The sequence below is a fragment of the Takifugu rubripes genome, chromosome 3 (assembly GCF_901000725.2).
Source record: "Takifugu rubripes chromosome 3, fTakRub1.2, whole genome shotgun sequence".
NCBI lineage: Eukaryota > Metazoa > Chordata > Actinopteri > Tetraodontiformes > Tetraodontidae > Takifugu > Takifugu rubripes.
In genome coordinates, this window is record NC_042287.1 from 16,372,356 (window position 1) to 16,387,600 (window position 15,245).

Genomic DNA, 15,245 nt, shown 5'->3' on the forward strand with positions numbered 1-15,245 from the left:
TGAACGCAACACCGAGCAGCGCTCTGCCTCACACATCTACTTAACGTCAAAGAATTTAATGAATAAAACATCCCATTTCAAACAGGAGCCTTTGTCATTTATGGACAAAGTCATTTTGACAAATTTAATGGAAATGGTATATTTTAATAACTCAATATTTTCTGTTTATTTTAAATAGTGTCCCAAAATAATTTGATTTTTATTCAAATTGTTATTAAAGCCCCTCGGTAGCTCAAAAATAAGATCATTAACATAGTAATAATAAGCAAATGTCAAACAATCTTAATTGTCTAGCGTACATATAGCAGTTAAGTCAACTTAGTGAAAAAACCAAGCCTAAATACAACTTACTGACATTAATTTATCAAAATACTGAGGCTCAAAGTGAATTAATGTATAATTTATTAGATAATGCAGAGCCTCTGGTTCAGAATGTACATAAAGACAATTGTTAAAGGTATGTTAACATGTAACAGAGCATTGTTGAACAAGACACACTTAGTCAAAAACTTGTTTTTAGTCATCTCAGCTTTTAGGCTGCAGAAGAAACAAACCAAACTTGTTTTTTTAAATCTGTATTTAACTAAACTTATATGTATAAACAAAAAAAAAAACCCTCAATATCTCATTATCTGTGGCACTGCATATACCAATTCCTGTTGGGAATGCAAATAGATTTCATGGATGCTGCAAATAGATTTCATGGATGCTGCAAATAGTGACCAGTAGCTCATTGACAATACACTTGAAGGTTAATGGATGGAAATTAACTTATCTGCATAGTTGTTGCTGTAAAGTTACCTGAAAGAGTAAATACCCGCTTCCACCAAGGGGTAAAAAAAAAAAAAAAAATTTAAAAAAAAGACAGGAATAACCTTGAAAAGTCACTGATTTTATTTTTCTCCAAAATCAGAAAACATGTAGGTGAAGCAACATACAAAAACACACATTTACATTGTAAACAGGCCAAAACTGGCTCCACATGACTTGAATTGCAAAGACGACTTGAAAGCAGTTTTGACATGAAACGCTAAAGAAAGGCACAACTTGGCAAATGCATAATTGATAAGGAATGTACAGCAGGGACCTAAAGACCATTCTGAGTGATGTAAAGTGTCCAGTGATACAATCATTACCGTTCAACTCAGCAGGTTGTAAAGAGAATCTAGCGCACACTTGAAGAGTTTATCAGAATATACAGAGCACTGTTGAGTAGAGGGATGGTAGAGAACAAAAACAAGCATCTTAACGAGGTAGATTTTACCCCCTAAACTCACGCAGTCAGGAAGTTTAAATAAATAACAAAGCTACAGGTTGATGAGAGCCTAGGGGGTAGAAAGGCTAGCCAACAAACAGTTGTTTCAACCAAAAAGCTGGGGGGCGGGGGGAGGGGGGGGTTGTCTTTCCCTGCAATCACAATAAAAGCTCTGAAATGCACTGATAAAATGTAAATGTAAATGTAACTACCACCTGAAATAAAGTGCAGGCAGGAGAACGTCAAGCAGAAACACTTTCAGACCTCAGCAAACCAACTCAGACTCTCCGGACGAAGCTTGCGAGGGCTTTTTATATATATATATAAACTCTGATGCAGAGGTGAAATTTGACAACACGCCAATTTCAGCCCACAAACGGCAAACTTGGGACGCAGTGAAAACACCAGGCACTTTGAAAAATATTCCAGTTTCACCATTTTATCTTGGCACCAATTCAACGCAGGAGGAAACAAACTATTCACAGCCATTTTCTCAACTGTTGTCGCTTGATATTTAATAAAGACTGGAATAATCTGTAAAATCTGGTCAAAAGCCCCTTCAAAAAGACAAACAACTGGCATTTATCACTACAAAAAATAAATGTACAATGTCATAAAAACTATGGCACACAACAGGAGGGAACCATTGGATAACAATGCCGATATTTCTGAAAACAGAAGACGTCGTGTCCTTAAAAGGTTGTGCCCTGAAACTCTTCCTTTTAACATCAAAAATTCTTCAAACCTATCACAGAGAAAGTCTGAAATAAAGCAGTTTCAAGTAAGTAAGTTATACATTCAAACTTCTGGATAGACAGTAAAAAAAATGCACAAGGAAAAAAAAAATATACCCGCATATTTATTTATATAAAATAGAACTACAGTAGTTATATCGGTTTAAACTAAAAATTATTCAGAATCATTCCGATCGGGAGGGAAAACAGCTGCAATGGGGGATCCTACAAAACCTACAAAGTCGTCTTTGAATATTGATTGTACCTCATTCAAAAAGGAGACGTTGAAACAGACTATTGACTAAAACAAGAAAGAAAAACAACTAGTTAACAGCGATTTTACCCTCCTCCATGAAATGTGGGAACTGGGATTTTGGCACACTGTCTGAACTGTTCTTCTCTATTTCAGCCACAGTGGCAGGTAACCCAGAGTGGGACCCATCCATCTTCATCAGGCCCCCGGTGGAGCCGATCAGAGGCCCACCGGCAGGGCTCCCGGGGAACGGGATGCCCCCGCCCTGGATGACAGAGATCTCATTGGTCTTCATGGTCAGACCCCCGCTGAAGGCAGCGGCATACTGGTTCCAAAGAGAAGGGTCAAAGTTCATTTGCGGAGCTCCCAGTTCTTTGGGGGGCTGCATAAGTTCTGGTAGCTTCTTGGCCTCCGAGCCCATGGCCATCAGGGCCATGGGGCCCTCGAGAGACAGTCGCTGGCCACGCCTCGAGGAGTTGTTCCACATGTGAGTGCCGATGTGCACCTGAAGACAAGCAGTGAGGAGTGAATCAGGTATCCACCGAGAAGGACTCGCCGGTGTTTTCGGACAGGTGACTTACCTTCAGATTTCCCTTGGTGGTGAACGCCCTGCCGCAGATGTTGCAGGCAAAGGGCTTCTCCCCCGTGTGGGTGCGCTCGTGGATCTGCAAGGCGCTGGCAGACGAGAAGTTCTTGCTGCAGGTGTGGCATGTGTGCTGTTTGGTGGATCGCCGTGATGCCATTGAGGAGGGGGGCAAGGCGGCTCCCTGAGGGATGTGCTGCGAGCCGAACAAACTGTGAGGACCCAGGGGATTCTCTGGGGGAATCTTCATCTCCAGACTGGCCAGACTTGATTGTAGCCTCATAAACTGCATGTTGCTGGATGGAACTGCGGGCAGATGTGGATAAAACTTAAACATCCAATTCAGTCAGGTTTATTTATTCATTTTAACAGGGACTCACCATAGTCTCCATTTGTGAATGGAAAGATAGGTTCTTCTTTAATCACCTTGGGAGTGGTGCTGCTGGAGGATGTGAGGTCAAGAGCTCCTCCAGACTCTAGGCCGCCCTGAGGTCCAGCGTCAGATTCCGGTTTTGAGCCACTCTGAGCGTAATCGTCGACCGCAGACTCGGGAGACTTGGACCTGCTGGCGTTGTTCACGGGGGAGGAGGCGGAGTGAAAGGACGTGGAGTCAGAAACAGCTGGACTGCGGCCGTTCTGATATTCCTGCTCTCTCGGAGCCGGAGATTCTTTGGATGTCCCCTCACTTTCGGAAGTGGTGCTACTCTGTTGTTTCAGTGCAAGAGCTGAAGTAAGGTTCTTCAAAACATCTAGACTGGAAAACATGGTGGGGCCAGCGTTGGGCTGCTCCTCCGACACAGACGGGACTGAATCTGAGGGGCCGTTTGGCTTCTGCGAGTTCGGCTCTGGTTTGTGGTCCTCCATGCTTGCTTCAAAACTACTGGTGTCCATAGAGGTCTCCTCGGGGAGAGAGGAAGCCAACGACTCCGCCACGTCAAACTGATTTTCTGGCACGGGGGTGTTGGGGATCTGGCCGCCCATGTGCATACGAATATGCTGCTGAAGCACCACAGCGTTGGTGAACTTCTTCTGGCAGATCGGACACGAGTGCTGCATCTTAAGGGGAGTGTTGGCCCTGTGGACGCCGTAATGGGCCTTCAGATTCCCCTTTGTGGAGAAAGCGCGGCCACAGATTTTACACTTGTAGGGCCTCTCACCCGTGTGTGTGCGGTAATGCATCTTGAGCGAGCTCTGGCAGCTGAGGACTCTGTGGCAGATCACACACTCGTTCGGGTCGCCCGTTCTTTTATCCAGCCCATCCACCATCTGCTGAAGCTTTGCAGTTCCAGAGCTTGGTTCTCCCGACACCCCGTTACCAGTCATGTGATGCAGCCCTCCGAGAAGCTCTTTAGCATCCTTTGGGTTCAGATCCAGACAGGCCTCTTGGCCGAACACCGACGGAGAGCCGTCGCTTGTTGAAGGCGAGGGCCTCTGGGTAAACTGGTTCTCTGCAAAGCCGTCAAACGTCTTCAGTCCCATCATGGATGAGGGGGGAAATCCAGCTGCAGGGTGACCGAGTACGGGCTTCATTTCAGTCAAGTTGGAGTCGTCGATGGGGATCGACATGCCATAGGGAATGCCGCTGCTGGTGGGAATATTGTCCAGGTGCTCTGGCACGGGATGCGGGTTCATGCTGATGTTGGGGAACTTGTCTTTATGCCTCTGGAAATGCACCTTCAGGTTCCCTTTAGTTGTGAAGCGGTTCCCACAAATGTTACACTTGAACGGCCTTTCGCCCGTGTGAGAGCGCAGGTGAATCTGCAGGGCGCTGTCGTTGCCGAAGGTCTTCCCGCAGTACTTGCACCTGTGCTTGTATAACGAATCGCTGCTTTTTGTATCCGACGGGAGAGACACCATCCTTTGACTTGACCTTTTTGGACGACTCCATTCCCGTTTGGATGCCACTGAAGGTGCTGGGGAAGCCCAGTACACCCGGCGACTGCGGAAGCAGTGCAGGTAGACGACTGGCCAGATCAGGAATGCCCTTTAAAAGATCGGCTTTAGCAGCGACTGAGCCCAGACCTCCTGGCAGGGATGTTGGGATGCCAGTGGGAAGAGGCTGTCGCCCTTGTTTCATAGTCTCCAGAGAAAGACTCTCACTGCCAGTTCTTTTACCGATCAGAGCCGCCGCGGCAGAAAGCTGCTGGGAGAGATGTGCGCCGAAAGCTTTGAGTGGGTCCATCACTGCCCCCACGGACGGGTGCAGACCCTGTGGAGTCATCATGGCCACTTGAATTCGAATCTGTTCCGTGAGTTGGATTTGCTGAAGCTGCTGTTGCTGCAGACACACCAACTGTTCCAGGATCATGGGGATGACCTGCAGGGCGTCCTGCGACGACGCATCGGCCTTGTTCGAATGTTGGGACACGGCAACTTTGGTGTCTGCCATGGTCTCGAGAGTGACATTTGTGTCTTGGAATTTGGATGGGTGGTGGTAATTTGTCTCCGGACTCTCACCCATCTCCGTCTGATCCCGCTGGCCTGGCTCCTCTGCGTTAATGCTGGATTCTTCCTCCGTTCTCTCCGGGTGGTCTGTATTGGCGATTGATAAGGAATGACTGCTGGACTGGCCGTCGTCGTGGTCACTCATCAGGCCGTCGGGGGAGCCTTGGGAATATTCCTCGGGTACCTCACTGCCATCTCCATCCCTCATGATCACCACATGCTGGCTTTTAGTGCAATTCTTCTCGTGTTCCAGAAATTCAGACTCATCAAAAAATTCTGCACAGCACTTGGTGCACACCCTGGTCTCCTCCATTTTAAACCTCTTCACATCATTTCCAGCCTCATCAGCATCTTGCAGAACACCTGAAAGAACAAGGCAGATTTCTTTGAAATGGACAAACATAATTTACATGATTACAGTCAAAATAGGCTCAAGACAGAACATCGGTTCTGATGGTTCTCATTTGTAACTCTGGACTTCTGAAATAATATTCTCGATTGCTGGCCAGTAGGTCCCCGTGACCACCCCTCACGACCAAGGTAAGCGTAGCCATTGTCTGAAGGGCCAGCAGAGGGCAGCCTTCTCCTCTTGACATCACCAGACTAATGTCCACAAGGACAAAGAGCCGTGGACATTCAATCATGCTGCTGCTGAAATCTGCTACCAAGCGCTTGGTAATAATCAGATCCGTTTCCACTGGAGCCACGTGTGGGGCAAGACTAAAAGCCCCGCTTCTAAATCATGAGATCCTGTTTATTTCATCATGCAACCCTCAAGAAATGGTGAAACCAGGGAGATGTTGATTATAGTCTAGCATGTTCACACTCATGAATGCCTGATGAGAGCTCTTGGGACCATTTTCATTTGTCTGCTAACCAAAGAGGCCATTTCAAAAGCTGCTGTATTGTTGAATGCTAATGCCTCAGAATGGGGGGCGGTGGGGGCAGACCACCTGTTTGCATATGCCTGAGGAAACGGTGGGGCTCGCCGAGTGCTCACCAGGAGGCATCGAAGGTGTAAAAAAAAAAAAAAAGCACGAAAATATCCAACAATGCGCAACAGGCTGGTTCCCGTCAGGGCGAAGGTGAGATGGGATGGGGGTCAGTTCTGAGCAAGAGCTCGCATTAAAAGGAAAATTACCCTACATAAAAAAGTAGAACCCAGACCCAACGCTACAGCCTGACCACGTGACTCTACGTGACCCGTATGTGGTCACCTTTAGTGGGGTTTATGACACGAGGTCCGATTAACCATTCAAACTTTGTCTTCTGAGGGAAACAATGCGCGATATCCCATAAAACGACATGGCCGTGAGGGGGGGCGACTCCTGAGACAAGAATGTGTCGCGGCTCTACAAAGTTTCCTAATTATAAGGTGAGTCGGAGCCTGTGCACGGGGCAGCAGCGGCGTGCACCCCCACCCAGGCTGCACTGAAAGGCCACTGCTCCATCCCCCACCGCTCCACATATGTACCAAAGGAAACAGTCATGCATTAAACTGGGGGATTTATTGCCTTTGGGTCAGCTTAGTGCAGAGTCACATTTCATACAGTTTGGGGGAGCCTTTGTATGAAAAATCCAAATTTTGCACAACGAAATCCATGAAATTAACCAAATATTACGGTTACACGCAGAGCAAGAGCTCCTAATATTATCACCGAAACAGAAGAAATGCCGAAGTTCTCTGAAAGAACTCACCGATAGGAAATAAGGAGTCAAATGAGGCGAACGTGTACTTAAAAATGTGAAAATATCTCCTGACAAGCCAATGAAACAGTTCACTTCTCAACAAATTCTCACGCTCAACAGTCTTGACGAATCGTGGAATGAATAAATGGAGTTCGTTTTCATCTTCAAACCACTTCGGTCCGTCAGCCTGTTTCAGCCACAGAGTCAAATTAAGGATGGAAATTCATCCAAACCGTCCCGCGAGCTGAAGCGGGCCAAAAAGTGCCACTTTAAAAGCGACCCTTTATCCCAAACACCTGCATTGTGTTGAAAATCATTCCCAGGTCTGCGGCCGAGTTCCAGCCTGATCGATTCCAGCAGACATCAACAGGTCAAAGTGCGACAGAAGCCCCAAAGTTTGCGTTTTAACGTCGCCGCTGCGCACGACGGCGTGGCACGCCGCCTCACTCACCGACTTTAGCCTCTTTTTTTCCTTTTTTTTTTTGGAGAACCTAACTTTGCGCCGTGCGTAAAACTCACCGTTTCCTCCAGAAGCAGGCTCTTCGGAGTCGATGTGCTGCGGTTTGGCTTGCTTACGCCTCGACATGGTGCAACCATCAGGAGCAGAGACCTGCAAACAAATTTCCTCTCCTTCTTTAACTAACTCTTAGCCTTGGAAAAGAAATGCCCCTGAAGTAGAAATGCGCATGTCACCGTAATTATTATTATCAATAATGCATTGCGATTTATCACGGTGCCCTGACAGCTGATTGGCTCTGGTCCAAGTACTCACATATTATTTAAATGCGCCCCCCATTGATGAGCTGGTCGAGCTGGCAGGAGGGGGCGGGAGGAGGCATGCTAGTGGATGGACGGCAGGATGGAGGCAGGGTTAATAACACCCATCATCGCTCTTTTTCCTTCCTCATGGAGAAAAAGGAAAGAAATATTGTCACAAGCAGCGAAAGATCAGCCAAACTGCGCGCTTTGCAGCTCAGGGCGGGCGGACCGAGACAGCGGCCACCAGAATATGGTTCTAATGGAAACGTGGTGTTATTTCATCAAACTGCATCAATTTCTGCCCCAAAATGATCGATTAAATCCGCTCAAACGGCACAAAGATCACCGCGTCACTGAGCTCGGCTGAGATGTTTCGGTTATTCAAACTGCTGAGAACTTTTCATTAACTTCCTTCCTTGGTTTTGGGTCTTTATCATTTTATTAAGCTAATGTTGGACTCATTCATGCTTATGTCACGTTTACTTTCTGATCGCTGCAGCTCCTGATGACGTCAGCAGGAATCTTCTAATGGTGTAACTGGAACATTCAGTCAAAAACACGCAACTATTATGGTCTGGTTGCTAGGATCTTGTCCACAGGAGCTCCTGTACACTAATATTCACGTGTATATTTGTTACATTTGAGGCTCCTGGCTGGTGATTCTATGGAAATTCTGTTTGCTTTAAGGCACTTCTAGATGTGTCCTGTTAAATATTAGTTAAATATTACACAAGAAATAATATTGGTGGTTTATTAGTCATGAGGGTGTCAATGTTTATCTATTCTTAAAAGAGTCAACAAGTTTGAGCTGTCTGTTTCTCAAATAAGCAATAATAAAGGGTGGACACAGACATGTTAGCTGTTTGAGCATCTTTAAGGTGGATTTAGTTTTGTTATTGGAGATCTTTTAAGTCAGCCGTGCACCGTGAGCGTTACACTGGAACATATTTCTGTCCATGACCTCCTGCAGAGGAAACATCAACAGTAAAGACATATGGAACCTGACACACAGTCAGATTAAACATAATGTAGCTCTCTCTCTCTCTCTCTCTTATCAAGCTATCGAGACACAAAAGTGTTTGAGGAACACAACATCAGGCTCGTGCAGATGCTGCTGGAGGAGAAAATGTGCTGTTTTACAAACAGGAGGTGAGTTATGAGGCTAATGATATCAATGAAAGGGAGGAATGACTCCTCCTGGCTTTAGGAAGAAACACGACATGTGTTCACAGCCAGAGCCAAGATGATTGACAGGTCACCTAAACCAACGAACCGGTTGATAATGGCTGAAAGATAAAGACATAAAGTGAATCATGAGACTTCACTGGAGGCAAATTCAGATGTAAAAACATGTAAATGAAACCCAAATAAAAGGCATGAAAACAACAAAGGCTTACACTCTCAAACACGCTGACTATTTGATTTTTTGTTTTTTTTTAATCACTCAGTTCCACTTTATAAACACGGCCCAGAACTGCTGAATCCGCTCAAAATGGAGCTCAGATTCGTGTCCTCTGGTGTCCACAGACGCAGGAAGGTTCTTCATTAGTCCATCCAGAGGCTGCAGACGTGCACAGAAGAGTCAGATCCTCCTCATTACCTCTTTCATTCAAATAAAACCTTCCTGTGGACTTTTATGTGTATTGGAAGGCTTCCGTTGCGCATCTTAGCATGATTTTAGCACAAAATCTCCCAGCATGCATGGAATCATGGCACAGCTGATAAGTGTGAGACAAAGAAAAGCCAATATATCCAGATAAACAAATGCTCTTTAAGTGGCTGGCTGAAGGTGAAAAGAGGGGAGTGCTGTCTAGACGGTTTATTACCCCCCATAAGAAACTATGCTTGAATACACTGTTTCTTCTATGCTGAATCTGAGCAGCTCAAACTGTGTGCAGTCATAAAACTGCAGGAGAACCCCAGAGATATTAGCCACATGGTCAGAGCCCTTCTGAGGTTTATTAAAGAAGAACAGGGGAATGGTTGTCAAATACATGTTAATCATGAAAATCACTTTCAACCGGGATCCATGCAAACACACAATGGAGGATGATTAAAGGGAACGCGACATGAATCAGAGCTGTTCTCGAGTGGATCTGCTGTAAAAAGGCGTTCAAGTTGCGCACAGATCCTTGGCTTTTATTCCTGCACAGAAAACCCAACACTGCCAACGCGTCTTTGACAGGGGAAGCGACCTGACAATGGAGAACCTCCAGTGGTTACAGACGAGATCTTTCATAAATGACCCAGTTCGGCGGGGCGAGCAGGAATATTAGTCAACACTAACATTCCCCTTTCTTTGCTACAGTCTAACCTTTAGGATTCTCTTTGGAGTTGACACAAGTGGCGCGTTTCTCCAGTGTGTCATTTGCTTTATGACGACCTTGAAGTGGACAAACAGTCACATCCCCGGCCCTCGCTGAGGAATTGTGGGAATTGAACACGTGTCTCTAAAGGCCTCAGTAAAAGATGAAAGCCTGGGAAGGATGAACTATTTCACATTAGTGTGACAATCACCAGGTTTGTCCACATGCGTCCCCATAATCCTATTTGCGTGAGAACACTTCATTTGCATTCCTTCACTCCACTTCCATTCATAAATATACTCAGCTGCTGAAATCTTTATTTTTGAAGCTCAACCTTGCTGGAAACCTGGTGGAAACACTGCTAATTCATTTCCTGCCGCCTTCAACAGTTCATCGACAGCTTTCTGCCGAAACTCAGCACAATAAACGCGCTGCACCTCGCACAGCAGAATGGCTGGGGAGGAATGGTTCCCCGTAGGCCCCATTTCTGCTATTCATGCTGCCACCAGGCACAATTTTCTCAATTTACAGAACAATGGAAGCATGTCAGGCTCTGGTGGGGTCAAAACACAGGAAAGATCATTGTTCTTCTCTGTCGCTATCTAAAGGTAAAAGTGGAACAAATGGAGTAGCTGAGTGGAGAAATGAGGCAGGGAATGAGTAAAGCCGGGATGAACCAGGGCCACACAGACTTGTGAATCTTCAAAATCAACTTTTTCTTTTCTAAATTCAAACTGACCACTGATTTTTGATGCTTGCTTCTGGTACATCTTTTAGTTTTGCATCAGATGTTAGCTTGGTTGCTAGCTGCTGCTGTTTCTGGCTCCCAATGCTACTTTAATAAAATGTAGTCATGTTGCTATATATGTTGGATACATTCATTTATCCAGTCATTGGCAACATACATACATACATAAATGTACACGCAGGAGATATTTACGCCTTTCATTTCAATGCTTATGTCTCATGTTTCTCATGAAACCTACACAATCAACACCTCTGAACCACATCATGAGCTGTTTTCATGTTTAGGTCAAGTCGAAACAGCAGCACAAATTCTCATTGAGTCCCTGCAACTTATTTTTAGAAGGCAGAAACTTTCAGGGAGAATCTGACTAAAAGGCATGTAGGAGTCTGTCCTGACCAGCACCAGAAAATAGCCTTTCAATGATTGACCGCCTTGGTTGACGTGAGGACTTCATCTGAGTGCACTTCCTGTATCCTGTTTTATTACCTTGTCCTCTGCTGGTTTTCTTCGGGCACCCATTAAAACATTTCCTTTCTTGTCACAAATAGCATCATTAAACTCTTAAACAAACAACAAAGGAAAGAATTAGTTTCTCTACGTGCAGACCGGAGTCTCATGGAATGCTGGGTGGGGGGAAATGGTTGCGGAGGCTTTTGGGGCTGATTCCATCTCGGGCTGCTTTAGTCATATCACAAATGAAGCTCTGCTATAGGCGATCGATGCCTCCGTCTCTCCGCAACAGCATCGTGAAGACTATAGACATTTTTCCTGCTGTTCTTTGTCCACAGAGTGCACGCAATCATCTGAACATGGCATTATCTAGCAAATACAAGGAGAAAGGCTCCCGCAAATTACTATAGTGTCAGACTGTTTTCATTATTGATCAGCAAACACCCATTCAAATCCTCCTCCTTTTCATGGACGCATGCATTTGCTCCTTTTGTGTGGAAACATCGGCCTGGAATAGAGACTGAGGGCATCGAGGTGAAAGGTATTGGATGCTTGTCTGTCGCTCCAATATTGTTTTTCTCCCTTTCTATTGAATGTTGCTCTTTTGAAAAGCTTATGCAGTGCGCACAAACTCGCCACACGGATGGAGATGGAGATTCACAATTATGGATTTTCTGCCACTGCCTGGAAAAAAAAGAAGAATTACTGATAAAAGACTGCAGTAGTAATTAGAGAGAGTCACCACTGTTACGCAATAGAGAAAAGTAGTGAATTGATCGCCAGAACCTGGAATTATCTTCAATATAATGCATAAATGTGCACCCCACATGCCAGCTAAAGAGAGAAATTCATTTTTCCAAAGTCAGTTTGAGTTGTTGGACTGTGTTTACCGGGAACAGGAAGTGTAAACAACTCCGATCTGAGTCCGAGCAGATAACAAGAAGGCTGCTTGTTGGTTTTCACACCAGAGGAAAAGCCCAGAAATCAACGTCCGCTGTTCACAGATGTGGATGGGAAATCTTTGGCTTCACGACCGAAACGCTGGAAATGAAAATCCAATATAGAAATTAAATACAGATTTTAAAAAAAGAGCCAATGGATCTGTAATTAGAGATCTTCTCTTTTTACATAATTAATTAAGTGAGATGAGGCGCTAAATTCCTAAAAAAAAATCCCTCTAATTTCAAAGGTCTGTTGAGCAGCAAGATGGTGAGTTTTGGGTCTAATTTTAAGGCCCAGGTTGGTCTTTTGGTGGTTCTTTAGTTTTGAGGATTCTACCAAAAACGGACTGGTGACATAGAGATTAAAGATTACAGATTATTTGCAAAAAGCCTCAAATCAGGAGGTAGCGCTGTAATATCCTGCTCAGCATGACTGTGTGATGTGTGTGTGTGTGTGTGTGTGTATGATGTGTTGGGGCAGGGGCCGGCGGGTGCAGGGGGAGATCAGTGGCCCACACATGGCTGTAATTTAATGGAGAATTGCCCAGTGGTTCCTGTGCAGAGGTAAACACACCAATAGTCAGGCTTTTGTTATGGCACTACTATGACAACTGCCTCCATCAATAAACAGCAGAGTGTTGGTGACTGGGGGCGGGCGAGTGGGGGCGGGGGCACAAGGACTCACTGTATAAAAAGAAGTGTATGTGCGTCTCACACCGACCTCTAATCCGACAAAAGTGTGTTATCAGGCTGTTTGATAACACGGCTGAAGGCCGACATGAGCATTTAAGTGTTGCTCATTTTGGATGAAAGCATTTGATTCTCACTCCCCACAGTTGTCCGTTAAGTTTAGCATTGAACCCAGGTCACGTAGTTTCTGCTATTCACATAGAAAAGGTTTGCATTTAAAATGCATCTGTGGTGCAGATATATTAGAATTACCCGAGATTCCCGAATTCCTCACAGACGTGCCTATTCCTGTTAGCATGATGGTTTTAATCCTGCTGTGGTTAATATCTGCTCTGAAACCTTCTACACTTAATATCTACAGAGTAATAATATCTATATTTACAGAACACATCTGTAAATATAGTTTAATTTGCTATTTAAGTCATGAGTGACCCATTCCATTCAGCTTTCAACATGTTAGGCTTAGCAGTACCTTGAACAATGCTGTCAATACATTTGCTGAGAAGAATGACGTCATTTAGATGAGCAGAGATGAAAACTTTGAGACACAATAAACAAAAGAGATAGGGAGAGTTTGGCATTCGCCATCAAGCTGTGAGGCAGCAGGGGGCCAATCCTGCCAATCTCAGATGCAATCTGGGCCTGGGCCATAAACATTTACAGGGTGGGAAGTGCCAAACAGAGGAGCTGCAGGATGTCAGTCCTTCCTCACTTTAATTAACTTATGAGAATGCACTAATTATTGCAACGCTGCCACCAAAGCCGGTGGTGTCTGCACATTCATCAATTAGCCACAACAAAGGGCGTTTCTGTTGTTTTCTTTAGGCAAAAACAGGATAGTAAAAATATCAAATGGTGGACTTTATTCCAGTCAACAGCTGAGCAGTCAAATAAATGAGCAAACTGAGCTCGTTTGACCAAATGAGACACGCCTGGTTTATGGCGCAGGGCCGTTTGGAGCCTGAGTCAGAAGTTGCTGGTTCTGGGTTCGTGTTCTTAACACACCAGAGTCACATCAGAGGAAGATTTTTGATTATAGCCAGTGAAAAGTGGGGTTTTCCTCCCAAAAGTGGTAACACACATTATGTAAAGGCATTGGTGGTTTAACAGGGGAAGTTGTTTGTATGGATGATCTTAACAGCCTCAGTTAGCATACGCAAAGAGCTGCCCACATGTGGAGCCCAGGGATGCTGGGTAAAATCTCACCACAGCACAAAGACACGTACTGCATGAGGCACTTGGCAGTGAATTTGTTTTTTGTGGGGCTGTAAGACACCTGGTGGGTTCTAGAGCTCCTGAATGCTGGTTTACAGCAGCCGCTGACAAAACCTGACCGACTCGACTGACCTGCTCCCAGAAATGAATCATCCCATGTTCACTCGCTCATCTTTTTCCTGTGGGATGAGGAAACATCCGTGTCTGTCTGCCTGTCTGTCTGCCTGTCTGTCTGTCTGCCTGCATGCATCATTGCGTATGAATTAAAAATAAATGTCATGTAAAAATAATTGTTATTGATTATCAAACGATGACTCTTTTTTTTTTCAAAGAAACTTCAAAGGATCAGAACTCACTCTGCCATGAGCACAAGGACATGGATAAGACTGCATTACGGTTGGCATAGCGACCGCAGAAATGGCTTCTATTCTTAACAATAGTCAGATAGGTCGGGGGGGGGGGGCACTGACTCGCCCCCACCACACTGCTCACATCTGCTGGCCCCACATTCAGACTTATGGGATGTTCTGCCGATTATTTTCTGTCCTGCTTCCTCCTTTCAGATCCGACAGGCTGAGAGAATGAAAAAGAAATTAGGAATTCTGCCTACATCTGTGCCGGAACTGCGGCCCAGTGAGCTCTGGCTGCTGCCATTGGAAGTTATCCGACTCACAAAGGTGTGTGACAAAAGGCCTTATGTGCTGCGCATGATTTATTAGGGCTGCGAAAAGGGCTGTAAACAATAACTGTGCATAGCAACCGGCGAGGTATGCGGAGCCGAAGTGTAGGTTTTTAGGCCTCAACGTGGATGCTTCTGTGACGGAACATTTTCAGCTGTGGCAGGACGTTGCAAACTCAGATTTGGGTTCTATAGGCAGGACACACTGTAAATCACAAGCTGGACCACGAAGGGGAGAAGATGGACGCTGCTTTGTTCTTTGGTCTGAGGGACGGTGGAAGCCACCTGCCCGCATGCACGAAGGAAGCCAAAGGCTTCATTGAACGATGAGGGTGGTGGAACACAAGAAGTGGGAGGCTCTCAACTCCACAGCGACCCTCCCAAGCTTTGTCTCCGAGCTCAAGACTGAACTACAAAGCAGTAGGAAAAGTTATGGGACCTTAAAGATAATCACAATATTCTTTTAGTCGCTCCAAATCATATATTGCTCTTCAAAAC

General features: G+C 45.3%; 1 protein-coding gene and 1 long non-coding RNA gene across 3 annotated transcripts; one reads left to right on the forward strand and one right to left on the reverse strand.

Moving 5' to 3' along the window:
* Positions 1-873: 873 nt before the first annotated feature.
* sall4 (spalt-like transcription factor 4) lies at positions 874-7,733 on the reverse strand. Its single transcript, XM_011602803.2, is given in 5 exon segments — positions 874-2,747; positions 2,824-3,131; positions 3,206-4,683; positions 4,685-5,633; positions 7,479-7,733. Coding segments are annotated over 5 exon segments (3,237 nt in total). The 5' UTR covers positions 7,546-7,733; the 3' UTR covers positions 874-2,312.
* Positions 6,443-14,994, forward strand: LOC115249208 (uncharacterized). Of its 2 annotated transcripts, XR_003887919.1 has the most exons (4): positions 6,443-6,645; positions 8,778-8,867; positions 14,632-14,745; positions 14,943-14,994. It is a non-coding gene; the product is annotated as an uncharacterized lncRNA (long non-coding RNA). The 2 variants fall into 2 exon arrangements; XR_003887920.1 differs by lacking the exons at positions 14,632-14,745; positions 14,943-14,994 and adding an exon at positions 9,167-9,339.
* Positions 14,995-15,245: the final 251 nt, after the last annotated feature.